The following is a 16448-nucleotide window of genomic DNA, read 5'->3' as shown; positions in this document are numbered from 1 at the left end:
AGTAGCCTGTTGGTTCAACTAAAGCAGTGCATTGCAAAGGGACCAGACCACAAGCAAAGAAGACCCTTTTTCTTTTCTTTTAGTTGTAGGGTCATTTATTTTTAAGTTAAAATTGTAATAAGACCTGTTATTCTTTGAGCCCTCCTCAGAGGGTAGCACATTTAATTTATTTATTTGTATATATATTCAAGGCAATAAAGTTCGTTTTTGTCTGGGGTACAAAAGAATTTAAACTCATTCCCTGAGTTCGACATGGACTTTATCACTTGTGTGAGCCGGTTTTTATAATTTGATGCACGGCTTACGCGGGCAATTTTATTGAAAAAAATATCTTTTAAAAATACTTTCACAAAAAGTTGCATGAGTTATTTTTGAAAAACATGATTTTCAGGCCAACCGTAACCCAATTTCAAAAAACAAGGTATCAACGTTCTCATAATTACGAAACGCATCTAACGGTATATTTACCTGCTTTTCGCTTTCGAATTTTGCTCAATTTTCGCTTGATTTTAAAGGTTAAAAACAAAAAAAAATACAAATATTAATTGTCTCATTTAGATCTTGTCAGTGAGTCATTTTAAAGATATTTTCCACAATTTTTATCAATCTCATTAAATACTTAGTCAAAAAATTATAATTTTTAAAAGTAAAAAATCATGGAAAAACGCACGATATTACATTCAACCTCGAAATATTATTCAATTCATTAATAATAATGCAGCAAATTATAAGGCAACAAGTAAATAATTGGCAAAAAATTATGGGTCATTCTTTTGGACCCCGAGTGCTGCCCATAGCATAAACCTCATGCTTGAGGACATCGACAGCATGAATGAGATAAATCACACAGTTAAATGTTGTCAAGAAGTTACTAAATTTATTTAGAATCATGCATGGATTTTAAACTTGATGAGAAAGTACACTCGTGGTGCTTAGTCGATTCGTAGTGCAATTGCTAGATTTGCTATAAATTTTTTGACAGTGCAAAGTCTAGTAAAGAATAGAACTGTACTAAAAAAATGTTTTCATCGTATAAGTGAAATGTATATCCCCATACACAAAAAAAAAAGTCGAGAAATTGTTGATATTGTATTCAAAAGTGAATTCTGGGATTCACTTGGATGAGATAAATCACACACTTGAATGTTGTCAAGTTACTAAATTTATTTACAATCATGCATGGATTTTAAACTTGATGAAAAAGTGCACTAATGGTTATGAGTCGATTTGAAGTGCAGTTATTAGATTTGCTACAAATTTTTTGATAGTGCAAAGTCTAGTAAAGAATAGAACTGCACTAAAAAAATGTTTTCATCATATGAGTAGAATGCATATCCCTATGCACAAAAAAGAAAGTCAAGAGAAATTGTAGATATTGCATTCAAAAGTGAATTTTGAGATTCATGTGTGAAGTTGTTGAGAATCACTATATCTTTGATGAAGGTGCTTTGATTAATTGACAGTTAAGACATACTAACTATTGGTTATCTTTATGAGACCATGAATAAGGCAAAAAAGGCCATTAAAGATAATTTGAATGGAAAAAAATTGTACATCCTTATACGGAACATCACTAATCATAGGTGGGACCGGGCAACTTCATCAACATTTTCATGTTACAGTATATTATTTAAATCTTTCATTTAGATATTCTCTTACATTTAAAATAGACAGGGAAGTCAACAAAGGACTCTTGAATTGCATTGAAAAGTTGAACCCTAATTATGGCGTTCAAGATCAAATTCATAAGGAAATGAAAAATTATGATAATGCATTGTATGATATAGGGAGACCTGCAGCAGTGTGAAACCGTGTCACAATGCGTCCATGTTTTGTATGGTTGTACCTGTTATTGTCTTATTGATTTCTCATTTTCTTGTTTTTTTCATACATGTCGTGGACCAGGTGAAAAGACGTGTATCTCTTGTTATGGGTCACGGGTCAGGGGATCCAGACCCGTAGTCATTGCCATTCATTAATGGCATTATGTAATTTCCTCTCTTTGTAATAGGGGTATTAGAAGAGCAGCCAACCCTAAGATTGGAATCGGCTTTTCCTGCAGCTCCTCTCTCCCACTGTTTCTCACCCTTCACGAGTGGAAAAACTCGAGCATTGCAAAACTTACATGGTATCAGAGCCAGGTTACAACAGGACCTGAAATTGACTCCAAAGGTATGTCTGAAAGATCTGAACCCCATTGTTATACTCTTCTAAGTCAAGAAAATTTCTTTTCTCAATACTCTTTCTGTCAGACTTCTCATCTCGTCCCATATTTCTCTTAGCATCTCGATCAAGTTTTCTTTTCTGATAAATCTGAATCGTCTCGGTCTAGGTATCTTGATCCGAAGCATTCTCAAGGTTGTCTCCTTATCCTTCAATATGTTCTCAACATATCTTATTTATCCATTTCGATCAGAGCGTGATCTGGTCACGCAATCGGGTGTCAGTTGATCCAGTCATATTCCTGATCAGATCTGACCAAACTCAGATCTGAATTCTTCTAGACTTCTGAATTCTTCTTCTTTTGACATTCCCCTTACCTCTATTTCTTTTCATACTTGAAAGCATTGTATCAATATCGGGTGTAATTTCCTACACATATTTTTTTGTTGTGGTTTTCGTATTTAGTGATTATTATTTATTCTCTTCTAAAAATCAGAAATCTGATCGATATTCAATATTTTGTTTTAAATCAGATATTGATTTGAATTAGATATCGAATCAGTTTTCTTCTCTTAAATCTCTATCTAGTGCCATTTACATAGCCTGATATAGTATTCTCTGCAAAAAAAAAGGAAAGGGAGAAGAGGTTGCAGCAGTTACATTAGTCAGGTGCGTGACCTTTCAATCAGCAAAAAAAAAATTTGCAGAAATTGTAGACAGGTTGTGTGCTGGACACATTCTTAGTATTGTGAAAGATGGATTCATTCCCTACTCAGTATGTTCTTTCTTCAAGCTTCCTCAGTCAACTCGTGTCTGAAAAATTAAACAATTCTAACTTCTTGACTTGGAAGAGGCAAATCATTCCTTTCATTAGGAGTCAGGATCTTTCTGGACATCTGGATGGATCTGTTCCAGTTCCTCCAGAGTTTATAACACGAGAAGAAAGGGACAGCAAAGGAGCATCTACTACAGTATATGTTAGAAATCCTGAATTTGTAGCCTGGATGAAAAGAGACGAGGCGCTAGTTGCTTATATTACATCTACATTGTCACAAGAGGTGATTGTGGCAATCCCAGATGACTGCACTACCATGCAACTTTGGGACAGACTTGTTCAGAAATACTCACAGGTTTCTCAGGCCAGGATTATGTTTCTTAAAAGAGAGTTTCAGATGTTAAGAAAGGATTCCATGACTATCATGGAATACTTTAACAAAATGAAGGCATCACAGATCAGCTAGCAGTTGTTGGGTGTGCAGTGACTGATAAAGATTTGGTACAACAGACTCGCAGTGGATTGGGACCCCACTATCATATGATTGTTACTTCCTTGTTATGTTTACCTGAATTGCCCAACTTTGAAGATCTACGCGCAAAATTATTACAATATGAGATGAACCTAAAGGGATTTTCTGAAGAATCATCTATGCATACAGGGACGCAAGAAGTTCTTGCTACAGGGATGGCTTATACACGAGGGCGAGGAAGCTATGATATTAAGGGAAAGGGAGGACAAGGGAGAAGTGGTCAAGGAGGTCGTGGATTATTGCCTACACCCAACACACATACCAATCCACAACGACAGAGGCCAATTCTTACTTGTTTCCTATGTAATAAAAAGGGGCATATCAAAGCTAATTGTTGATTCAATCCCCTAAATAAAGGAAAATCAACTCAGACTGAAGCAAAGAGAGGTACAGACAGTACAAGGACCAGCAGAGAAGTAAAGGAGTTATTGTCGTCAGCTTTAGCATGATTGAATCTAAAACAGAATGAGCAAGGTACTTGGTACGTGGACTCTGGTGCAGCGACTCACGTTACTGGTGATGCTGGTAACCTCCTAAACCTTGTTCCTTACATTGGTAGAAGTAGTATAGTTACTTGGGATGGATCCCACCATTCTATCTCTCATATTGGAAACTCCATTATACCTTTGCCGAAATCCTCTCTCAACCTTTCAAAAGTTCTTTATGCCCCTAACATCAAGAAAAACATTGTTTCGGTTTCTAAACTTGTTGATGATATCAATGCCTCAGTTGAATTTACTCCATCTTCTGTTCTTGTTAAGGACCTCTGCACAAAGGAGACGTTCGCTAAAGGAAAACGGCAAGGCAATATGTATGTTTTTCAAGAAGATCCTTCAGCACATATTCGTCCTGTAGACCCAAACTTGAAGCTCTCTTCATCGTTGCCTTCTGAGAATTCTACATGTGTCTTTAGTGTTTCTGAAATCAATAAGCCAAATCTTTGGCATGGTCGTCTAGGTCATTGCAGTAGTAGTTTCATTGAAAAGTTTGTTTCAAATAACCTCATTCCCAAGTCAAGTTTAGAAATAAATGTCAATGACAACAAATGTTCTAGTTGTCTCTTATGTAAGACATGTTTTACCTTTTCATTGTATAAATAAAAGAGCTTCAAGACCTTTTGAGATTATCTGTTCTGATGTTTGGGGCACTACCCCAGTTGCTTCTATATCTGGAACTAGATATTATCTTATATTTGTTGACAGTTATTCTCGTTATACTTGGATTTTCTTCATGAAACACAAATTTGAGACCTTCAAGTTGTTCCAAAACTTTCATTCCTTTGTCAAAAATCAATTTTCTGAAAACATTCTTTGTTTCCAATGTGACGGAAGAGGTGAATTTTCTTCCATAGACTTTACTAACTTTCTTCAAAGTAATGGGATAAGGAGAAGGGTGTTTTGCCCACACACACCTCAGCAGAATGGGATTACTGAAATGAAGCATCGTCATATTGTTGAGAGTGCGATAAACATGATGCATGATAGTAATCTTCCGATTACTTTATGGACAGAAGCCTTTCATTTTGTAGTCCATGTGATAAATTGATTGCCCATGACTATTTTGGAAAACAAGTCTCCTTACTTTTCTCTATTTGGTGTCCATCCCAACTATCATGATTTGCGTGTGTTTGGTTGTTTATGCTATGCTCATATTGATAGTTCAATGAGACATAAGTTTCAGGACAAGGCCTTGAAGTGCAGGTTTGTGGGCTATGCCGATGACTATAAAGGGTACAGGTGCTACGATCCTATGAGCAAGCGCATCAAAATATCAAGAAATGTCATCTTCGATGAATTGAATTTTGATTGTCGATGCATTAGCCCTTCAGAACCAAATTCCAGAATTGAGGTTTATTATCCTTGGTTGAATTCTGAACTTTTCTCCGGAACTAGTGATGTTTGTCCTTCAGATTGTGCTCAAAAGGATAAGGAATCTATACATGCTGATGAGATGATTGCACCTGAGAATACAGAGCCATCTTTGGACCCAAAAAGGTATAAAGGTCTTGTTTACACCCGACGAGGAAGAGAGGCGCCCACTATTGTTAATCCAGAAATGGACACATCCACTTCTACCTTTGATGCTAGAAGATCCACTTGTTCTCGTCATCCGATTGAAAGATGGGTCAGTTATGAAAATTTCTCATTGGACTTTCAACTTTTCCTAACAACCTTGAGCAAGGAAGATGAACTCACAACGTTTTTTCAAGCATCAAATTCCAGAAGATGGATTGAAGCAATGAATGAAGAAATGAAAGCTCTACATTAATGTGGTACGTGAGATGTTATATCAAGACCACCTGACAGAAATGTTGTTGGTTCGAAATGGGTGCACAAAATAAAGTATAAACCAGATGGAACTATAGAGCGATACAAGGCGAGGCTTGTAGCCAAAGGATTTACACAAGAGCAAGGACAGAATTATGATGAGACCTTTAGTCCAGTGGTGAAAATGGGGACAATCAGAGTCATACTTTCTTTAGCGATTGAACATCAATGAACTATTAGTCAACTTGATGTGAATAATGCTTTTTTTCATAAAAAATTGAAAGAAGAAATATACATGGAACAACCCACTGGTTACGCAAAAGGCAATCCTACAAAATATGTATGCAGATTAAAAAGGGCGATATATGGATTGAAGCAGGCATCTCGTTCTTGGTTTGATAGTTTCTCTCTTGAAATACAAAAATATGGTTTTAGGAAATCTCGTTTTGACCATTCCTTGTTTATATTCAAGAACCAAGACACAGTTACTATGTTGTTGATATATGTAGATGATATTATCATCACTGGTAATTCCAGCGAGCATATTGAGGAAGTCAAACATCTCTTGAATCAGAGATTCAAAATGAAGGACCTTGGTAAACTACGATACTTTCTTGGAGTTGAAGTCGACAGTACCCTGAAGAGATGACTCTCACTCAACATAAGTATACCATTGATATCCTCAATAAAGCAGGTATGAAAGATTGCAAGCCCTTGGGAACTCCTAGTGTTCTTCACCAAAAGCTCAGTTCTCAAGATGGAGATCAATACGAGAATCCCACACAATATCGTAGCATAGTGGGCATGTTACAATACCTCACTTTTACTCGACCTGATATTGTTTACTCTGTGAATCAAGTATCTCAGTTTATGCATGCACCATGTGAAGGGCATATGGAAGCGGTTAAACGGATACTTCGGTACCTAAAGGGAACTGTTGGGGATGGTATTTTATATAAGAGAAAGACTAATGGGCAAAATGCACATGAGATTACTGTTTATTCTTATGCAGACTGGGCGGAAGACCTAGATGAACGTAGACCAGTATCCGGCTATTGTGTGTTTGTTGGGATGAATTTGGTTTCCTGGAGTAGTAAGAAACAAAAGGTTGTTGCTAGATCCAGTACAGAAGCCGAATACAAGTCAATGGCAGCCGCTACTGCTGAAGCTACCTGGATTAGGCATTTGCTGACAGAAGTAGGAGAATCGATCTCTCGATCGCTCCTTTTATGTGACAACCAGAGTGCCATTAGTATGTCTTTTAATCCAATCCATCACAGTCGTGCCAAACATATTGAAATAGATCAGCATTTTGTGAGACAAAAGGTAGAAGAGAAGGAGATTGAGCCCAAATTTGTACGAACTGCAGATCAAGTGGCGGATATATTTACAAAAGGACTGGCAAAAGACAAATTTTGGATGTTAAAAGGCAAGTTGTTCATGGTTCAAGACCGTGCACAACTTGAGGGAGGGTGAAAAGATGTGTATCTCTTGTTATGGGTCACGGGTCAAGGGATTCAGACTTGTAGTCATTGCCATTCATTAATGGCATTATGTAATTTCCTCTCTTTGTAATAGGGGTATTTTAGTACCCTAAATTTTGTATTAGTATGTGTAAGTATAAAGGAATTAGAAGAGCAGACGACCCTAAGATTGGAATCGGCTTTTCCTGCAGCTACTCTCTCCCACTGTTTCTCACCCTTCACGAGTGGAAGAACTCGAGCATTGCAAAACTTACACCAAGTTTGGAAGAGATATTTCAAACTTGAGAGGTTTTGTCATTCGCATTTTTAGCCAAACGTGCAGTGCAAATGGATACAAGAGAAATTAGAGCATCTTTTTTTGAGCAAATACATACAAAATGAAGAAATAGATTGGAGCACAAAAGGCTCAATGATCTCGTCTACATTCGCTACAACTTAGGATTGAGGCAAAGGTATATAAATTTATAATGTTTATTTATCATTTTCAAGTGTCTATTTAAAGTTTTTTATATTATATAAAACGCAATTAATTTTAATTTTTTCATGTCATCTTTTTAGGCAACTAAAAAAGTTACCATCAATGAGGCATAAAGAGCAATTTGATATCATTAGTTTGGAAAATTTTTATGTATTTGATGCATTGGTTCAAGAAAAAGCAAACATTCCAAATGAAAAAGACATTCAGTGGATAAACGTGGAAAAAGCTCAGGACGTAGATGATGAAAAGCCCATGTACATTGGAGATGATGTTAATGTCGAAGGAGGAGAAGAACAAGAAGAAGAAGATAATGATGATGATTATGATGATTGATGGTATATTTTTTAAAAACTTGCTTACTGTTTCATGTGTTATTTTTAAAAAAGTTGGTTACGATGTCGTATGCAGCTCATAGAGACATAAATGTTTTATATGTGATTTTATGGTTGTATTTTGTGCAATTCATCATATTTTACTTATTTTTCATCAATCTCTGGAAAATATCGGGACTTAGAAAATAAAAAAATAACAAAAATAAATAAGAAAAATTCATGTTTAGACAAAAAAGTACAAATAATAAAATATGTAAAAGAAAGAAGAGAAACATATTTAAAATATAAAAAATAAATAAAAAGTAAAGCTAATTGATAATATCGCAATAATATCATGATAATATTGCAATAATATCACGATATATATAAATTTCCGATATTTTGAATATCGCCATATTTTAACTTTGATATCGTTGTCCCATCATATCGCAATATTTTTAAAATATCATCGATACCTGTGACTATGATCCACACAAGCCAAAACATATGATACATCTTAGCCATAGTCACCTATGTAATTCAAGGCAATTTCTCATCAAGAGTTTTTCTTGGTGTTTTTTTTTCAAAAAGTGGGTTTTTGGGGAAAATCTCGAAGGTTTCAAAAATTGAACAAATATGAATAATAATAATAAAAACATGTAAATTAATAAGTTTTGCATTATTTTTCTTGCCAAATATAATGGAAAAGGTTTTAAAATATAAAAGAAACAAAAAAAATTAAAAAAAAAGTAGACTTAAATATAAAAAATAAGATTTTTCAAAAATATCATGATAAAAATCATGATATTTTAGATTCTACCAATATTTTCAAGATATTGCTATATATTGCCGATACTATCGACATACCTTACAATGCCAAAATTATCGTGATATTTTCAAAATATCAGCGATATTGGTGACTATGATCTCAGCTCAAGATATAGATAAAGGGACACAAAAATTCATAGCCTAGAAAACAAAAAAAAACACTACCCCTAGCACAAGTCAAAATGAAAGATACAAAAAAAAAGTTGAAACAAAACCTATCATAAAATCAAGAATTTCAAATCATATACAACACATTGTTCAGAATGACAAGACTTACCAACATGACCAATAAACACCGCATTCAAGTGTCTCTTTTTATGCTCTTCCTTTTCATCTTCCTCTTCATCACCTTCTGAAGCAGCAACTTCATTTTCCTTTTCTGAAACTGAACAAGAAAAATTAGCTATTAGACATGATAAATGATCATGAAACCCAAATACCAATTGCAATGTGCCTCTAAAATTATAAACCCCACCACCCTAGAAGCCCCAAAGAAGAAGATAGAATTTACTGGCTGCCAAAGATTACCATTGTGCTCCACTTGCACAGTCTGCAAACTTGATTGGACTTTCTCCACTGTATCTGAAGCCCATAAATAAAGTCGAGACGTCAAAAATGGCATCTGTAGTATGGAACTATGGATAAATGGGTACCACTTGTCTATCCATGAGCATGATCGTACTTGGGTAGCCTTTCTTGCATAAAGATGACAGACCAAACTGACATAATATCTTCCCCCAAAAGGAATAGAAAAATATTCCGAAGGAGCCTGACCATTGGTAGATCAAACCAAGAGTATGATAGGTACAGAGAGCAGAATTAGAAGGACAAATTTATTCTCAATGTCTCACAACCAATGATCAAATAGAGAAACCTCAATGGAAACCCACTAGAGAATGGGCTATCAACTTGCTAACTGCCAATACTATACCTCAAGAATAAGGACCCAAAATAAAACATGGATGCTAAAAACCAAATCAACTTACCAATATGACCACCGTCCACAACATTTAGATGTTGCTTTAGTTCCCCTTCCTTCTCCTGGAAGTCTACAAAATCCTCGAAAGCATCACGTTCATTCTCTTTTGCTGGATGCCAGATGGAATATTGTTTATATCGCAGTAATCATATGTTAAATGTGATATGCATTTCCTTAAGATCATGATTGAATAACACAAATACCATTTGGTTCCAAACCCAACGCATGCAAGGTCGACTGGATATCATCCATGTTGTCTGAAACCCATCAAAAAGGCCCAAGAAACAAGAAAAATCAAAATGATGCTCAGTAGGTAGTTTAGTAGCAATCAAAACCAACAAGATCAACCTATTAGAAACAACTATGCCAAGTTCTTGCATCAAAATCATGGATCAAAATAAATATACAAGATGAGGAGATCAAATATAAAAGCAAACAAACATAACTAGAGTAACCAAGAGGTGTTACAACTTATATATGTAATGTATTTATGTGTCTAACTGTCTATATAAATATGTGTGTGTCTACAGTACGTAAAATCCAGATGGAAAATCATAGATGCAAGGTGTATCGCTCAATCTGACCTCATAGATGCATTCAGCATATTTCATTTGCCAAGGAACACACATTTGATCACATTTTTAGAGCCTAAAACTATGATTCTTTGATTCATGAAATTTTGGCACATCATGGGCAGTTGATTCTTGAAGCCCTTGAAAAAACTGCTTACATGTTGGAAACACATGATCCAAAGCCTATTTTCTACTAAAAAAACTATATAGATCACATTTGTAAGGCTAGATCCACCAAAAATAAATAAAAATAAAAGTTGAAAAATCAATATCTACTAGATTGCATGCACAAGCAACTGCAGCGTATATATGGTGCATTACATATATAAAGTACACAGCACACATGAATACAAACAGGCCCGTCCGCTCAATCACATGGATGGTACGCGTGGTGTGTGGTGGGTGCGGCCGTCCACGGAACCCCTCACCACAGCACTCACAGCTGTGAGGGGGCATCCTCCATTGATGTCTTTATATAGAGGTTACAAGAGAGGCCATGTAGCATAGCTCTTGAAGAGTACAAGTAGAAGAGGAAGACGATTTTAGAGAGTCCTTGTGCGACCCTCTTGAATTTACATGAGTTCCAGTGGGACGTTTTATACTATCTCCTTCTTGATCAGTGACTCTTCTTTCCTTGAACTCCTCTTGATTTAGGAGTCTTGCTTTCTTGGACTCCTTGCTTGAGAGGACTTCTTCATTGGGAGGACCGTCCAGATGGATCTGGGTATCAGCACTCGATTTGGATCCAGTTACACGATCAGAATCGTGTACTCTAACATCCCCCCACAAATGCAACAGGTCAGGACAGACGTTGAGTTTGGAGCACAGATGTTGAAATCGTGGAACCGGTAGCGGCTTAGTGAGGACATCGGCTAATTGGTCGGACGAAGGGATGTGAGATACTTGAAGTCGACCTTTGGCAACGTGGTCCCAGACAAAGTGCACGGCAATCTCAATGTGCTTACTTCGGCTGTGAAGAATAGGATTTGCAGCAAGGTACGTAGCAGAAGCATTGTCGCACCAGAGAGTTGGCAGAGATCTAACCAAGACACCAAACTCGCAAAACAGAGCATGAACCAGGAGATCTCTACTGCAGCATTAGCAACGGCCCCATACTCAACTTTTGTGCTGGAACGGGTCGCCACATGTTTCTTTGAGATCCAAGAGATAATGTTAGGACCAAAAAATAATGCATAACCTGATGTGGATTTTCGATCAACGAGTGACCCAGCCCAGTCCGCATCCGAAAAAACAGTGAGAGAGAGAGATTTGGACGGTTGTAGCAGCAAGCCAAAAGTGAATGATCTATTTGAGATAACACAGAATACACTTCAAAGGACTCAAGTGTTATGCATATACTAACAAACCTGATTGATTGGAAAGGCAACATCAGGGCGAGTGAGGGTCACATATTGGAAAGCACCCACACACTGCGATAGAGAGTGGGATCGTGGAAAGAAGGCCCATCAGACGATAAACGAGTGGAGGCAGCCATGGGGGTGCTTATTGGTTTAGCACCAAGCATAGACGTCCAGTGCAAGAGGACAAGAACATACTTACGCTGTGAAAGTAATGGACCATCTGAAGTGTGAATGGCTTCAATGCCCAAAAAATAATGTAAGGGCCCAGATCCTTCAATGCAAAACTCTGACTAAGTCGTTGAATTAGAGAGCGAACAAACGACAAAGAGTTGTTTGTGACAAGAATATCATCATCATACACCAAGATATAGACAGTTAATTTAGGTTTGCAAGAGAGAAGAATCTGTCTTAGATTCCATGAAACCATTGGCCAGAAGAGCAGTACTGAGATGTTGGTACCACGCCCGAGGGGCATGTTTGAGGCCATAAAGAGCTCGATTGAGCTTGCACACATGGTGGGGGAAGCGGGGATCTCGAAACCCAGGTGGTTGTTCCATATAGACTTCTTCATTGATGGACCCGTGAAGGAAGGCATTGTGAACGTCAAGTTGATGTATGGGTCACCACTGACTGAAAGCAACATATAGAATAGCTCAGATAGTTGGAGGTTTAACAACTAGACTAAACGTTTCAAAATAATCATCACCTTCTTCCTAGTAGAAACCTTTAACAACAAGGCGGGTCTTGTACCGCTTAAGAGAACCATCAGTCTTGACTCTTCCTTTTAATACGATAAATCCACTTACATCCGATAAGATTTTGGAAAGGAACTGGAAGAACAAGAGTCTAGGTGCCATTCTCTTTAGAAAGGCGTAAAGCTCGGTGTGCATGGCATCACGCCAATGTGAATGGGATCGGGCTTGTTTAAAGGTTGTAGGCTCAACGTTGGTAATAAGCTCAGGAAGGGCAATGGGTAAGGGATACTTGGGGGCTTCAAACAATCTAGGCTTAAGGGTGTTATCTTGGGCATGGGTAATCATCGAGTGAGTGCATTGAGGCAGAGGTGGGGAATGGGAGAGGGTCGGGCTGGTCGGAATAGGTAAGGGAGTAGTCTCGACATCAACGGCAAGGGGAGTCCCAGAGGTGAGGGAGGAGGAGCGAAAAGTTGTATCTTTGAGGTAGGTTGTGGGATTGAAGGAGCCACATAAGGAGGAGGGGCAGCAACGAGTGGGACATGGATGGAGAGATTCATTTGGCTAGGTTTAGGCACAAGTTTTTGGCTTTTTAAAGGAAAGGATTCTTCATCAAAAATAACATGACGAGGGACAATGACCTTTTGATTCGTGGGATTTAGGCACAGATAACCATGGTGATTAGGACTATACCCTAAGAATATATGATGGGAGGACTTGTAGTCTAATTTGTGGGCTCAGTAAGGTTTAAGACAAGGACACCAAGCACATCCAAAAATTTTAAAAAATGTGTAATTTGGTGCTTGTGTGAATAGGACTTCAAGAGGAAACTTGAGTCTCAGGTTAGGTGTAGGTATAAACGATTAATCAAGTAAACAGAGCTGGAAAAGGCATAAGGCCAAAACTAGATTGGGACATGGGAGTGAGCCATGAGGGACAGGCTGGTTTTGACAATGTGTCAATGTTTTCTCTCAGCTGATCCGTTTTGTTCTTGGGTATGTGGACAAGAAATACGATGTCCAATCCCAGAGTTTTTAAGAAACGAATCTAGGGCCTTGAACTCTCCACCATGAGTTTGCAAAAACTTGTTTTTGTACCAACAATGTTTTCAACATGAGCTTTAAAATTTTAAAATATGGTGGCCATGTCAAATTTATTTTTCATAAAAAATATCCAAGTGAATAGAGAGTAACCATCCACAAAATTAACATAATACTTAAAACCTTGAGTACCAGAAACCGAGTCAGGCCCCCACACATCAGCAAATATTAACTCTAGGGATTTAGAAATCTCATGCACACTATCAACAAAAGGAAGTTTATGATGTTTTACTTTTTGACAAGCATCACACACACTTTAGAGTCAATATGACTAATAAAAACAACTTAAACTTAGAAATAACTTGTTGAACAATTCTCAAAGCTAGGTGACCTAACTGACAATGTCACTTTGAAGTGGTAGTTCGCTCTCCAATGTGAGCCTCCTTACTGAGATTGAGATGGACATTGTACAGTTCATTATTGATCGTTCCTAGTAGGATTTCTTTCTCAGTTACCGAATCCTTAACACAGCAATGAGATGGGTTAAATTCAAAAACAACATTATTATCTTGATTAAATCTTTAAACAGATAATAGTTATTTCCTAATTTGAGGAACATACAATATATCTCGTAAAGCAAATTTGGTTTCAACATTAGATAAAATAAAATCACCAATATGTGAGATATGCAAACTTGTCTCGTTACCAACTTTGACAGTATCGCTTCCTTGATAGTCAAAATGGAGAGATAGGGAATTCAAATCGGGCATCATATGATGGGAGGCACCTGAGTCCGAAAACCAGCCTTCATCTAAATAAGCTGATGTAGAAGCATGATATGTCATGCGGAGATGAATCAGAAGGATTTTCTCTTTGAATCAGACGATATTGGGGGTACATGTGATTTCGTTTTTCACAATATTGGCAGGTAACACCAGGCGTGTTTTGATTATTGAAGAACTGTCCACCTTGATGCCCATGACCTTAGCCTCTGAATTGTCCTCCTTGCTGAAAATTTGCATCACATCCTCGACCAGACTTATTGAAATTACTATTTGATCGTTGATTGAAATTTGCTTTTGGTGTGACATCATAAATGGATGTTGTGGAGTCTGCTAATCGTGCTTTCTCTGATAGGAGCATGCTATGAAGTTGGTTTATTGAGATGGGATTTGATCAAGTAAACATGAAGACTCTCAAGGTTGCATACTCAGCAGGAAGAGCCCGTAAAATAAATAACACAAGATCTTTATCTAGGACAAGTTTGTTTGCCATGGCTAGTTGATGGGTTAAGTATTTGGCCTTTTGAAATAACTCATCAATATTTTTCTCTCCCTTTTTTAGAGTATGCAATTTATCTTTTAACTGCAATACTCGTGATCGAGAGTGAGCAGCATACGTCTCTCTTAATGCTTGCCGTACCTCATATGAGGTTTTTAATCCAATGACCTGTGTATGAACAAGTTTGGTTAAGGAAGAGATAAGCCAGCTCAGGAGAAGATTGTCGTGGCCTTGCCACTTGACATATTCAGGATTGGAGATTTTGTTTTTCTCCTTAAATAATAAATCTAACCAGGCATGGTTTAGATTCATCAATGAATCTATGTAAAACATACGAAATCAATACTAGGATGAATTGAGATTCCCACAACAAATAGTTGTCTGTAGACAACTTAGTACTCAAAAAATATTGTAAAGTATTTGGAGTAGGTAAGATAGAACTTAGCTCTGTGTTTGCACTTGAGGATGTTGAAGAAGCCATGTGCCCAGGTTGTAGCTCTAATACCATAAACGAGCATGATGAATATAGAATGCACGAAAACACAAACACAAATAACACACAATTTAATGTGGTTCAGATCTGAATGATCCTACATCCAGAGAACCCCCTCACCACAACATACAACTGTGAGGGGCATCTTCCATTGATGTCTTTATATAAAGGTTACAAGGGAGGCCATGTAGTATGGCTCTTAAAGAATACAAGTAGAAGAGGGAGACGATTTTGGAGAGTCCTTGTGTGACCATCTTGAATTTACATGAGTCCTAGTGAGATGTTTTCTACTATCTCCTTCTCGATCAGTGACTCTTCTTTCCTTGAACTCCTCTTGATCTAGGAGTCTTGCTTTCTTGGACTCCTTGCTTGAGAGGACTTCTTCACTGGGAGGACCGTCCAAATGAATCTGGGTATCAGCACTTGATCTGGATCCAATTACACGATCTGAATCATGTACTCTAACAAATAACAACCTCAAAAAAGGTACCAGAAATTCTTCTGTAACTGCACTAAATATGAACTTGTACAAAAATATCAACTAAACTAGTTTTAACCCAGCAATCATGTGAACCGAATCACTGTTTTGTCACTCCTTTTTTGCCATAAGTTTGCAAAGTTAAAAACTGTCTCGCTTAACAACCACTAAATACTAATGGGAATATAACAGAAATTTCAAGGCCAGATGGGTGCAAGGGAGGCAGCCAACTTATGGACTTGGTCTAAGAAATAAACCTTCAAAGAAAATGTATGCAAAGTTTGGACATATTATACAATTACACTTGAAAACAATCTTATAACAATTCATTTGCAATCTAGCAACATGAAATTGAAGTGTGAGCAAGGGGCTTGCTTCCTAACATAAGTAAGGCCCTTTCTTTTTTTTATCAACCATTATATCAATTGTGTGCCTATACAATATCTATCTATATATGTTCGAGTACCAGTTACAGTGTTTGCACATACTCCAGGTCCAGGAGGATCATTCAAAATTCCTTCTCTATGGTTTCTCTTTCTCAGAAAACTCCCTAAGAATTTTATCTCCGGCCCAGGTATTAACGAAATAATTATCATAATCACCAATTAACATTTGATGGTTACAGAATCATGTGCAAACCTCAAAGCTTCTCATGGTCAATGTCATCTATCTTCTCCAATGCATAGCATTATGTGCACACGCAGAGAAATTAGT

General features: G+C 37.2%; 1 protein-coding gene across 1 annotated transcript in view; it reads right to left on the bottom strand.

Annotated features, from left to right (window-relative positions):
- Positions 1-16448, bottom strand: part of LOC149847592 (uncharacterized) — an 84159-nt gene that overhangs the window by 66512 nt on the left and 1199 nt on the right. Inside the window, exons 3-7 of the mRNA XM_089997113.1 lie at positions 10021-10074; positions 9825-9926; positions 9521-9607; positions 9367-9420; positions 9116-9223 (exon numbers count right to left, since the gene is read on the bottom strand). Of these exons, the coding sequence (XP_089853239.1) occupies positions 9116-9223; positions 9367-9420; positions 9521-9607; positions 9825-9926; positions 10021-10074 (405 nt within the window). The remainder of the gene's footprint in view (positions 1-9115; positions 9224-9366; positions 9421-9520; positions 9608-9824; positions 9927-10020; positions 10075-16448) is intronic.

This window comes from Nuphar pumila, chromosome 2, assembly GCF_984573655.1.
Source record: "Nuphar pumila chromosome 2, dmNupPumi1.hap1.1, whole genome shotgun sequence".
In the NCBI taxonomy this organism is placed as follows: domain Eukaryota; kingdom Viridiplantae; phylum Streptophyta; class Magnoliopsida; order Nymphaeales; family Nymphaeaceae; genus Nuphar; species Nuphar pumila.
Note: the sequence above shows the minus strand (reverse complement) of the source record. Positions and strands in the feature narration are given on the sequence as shown.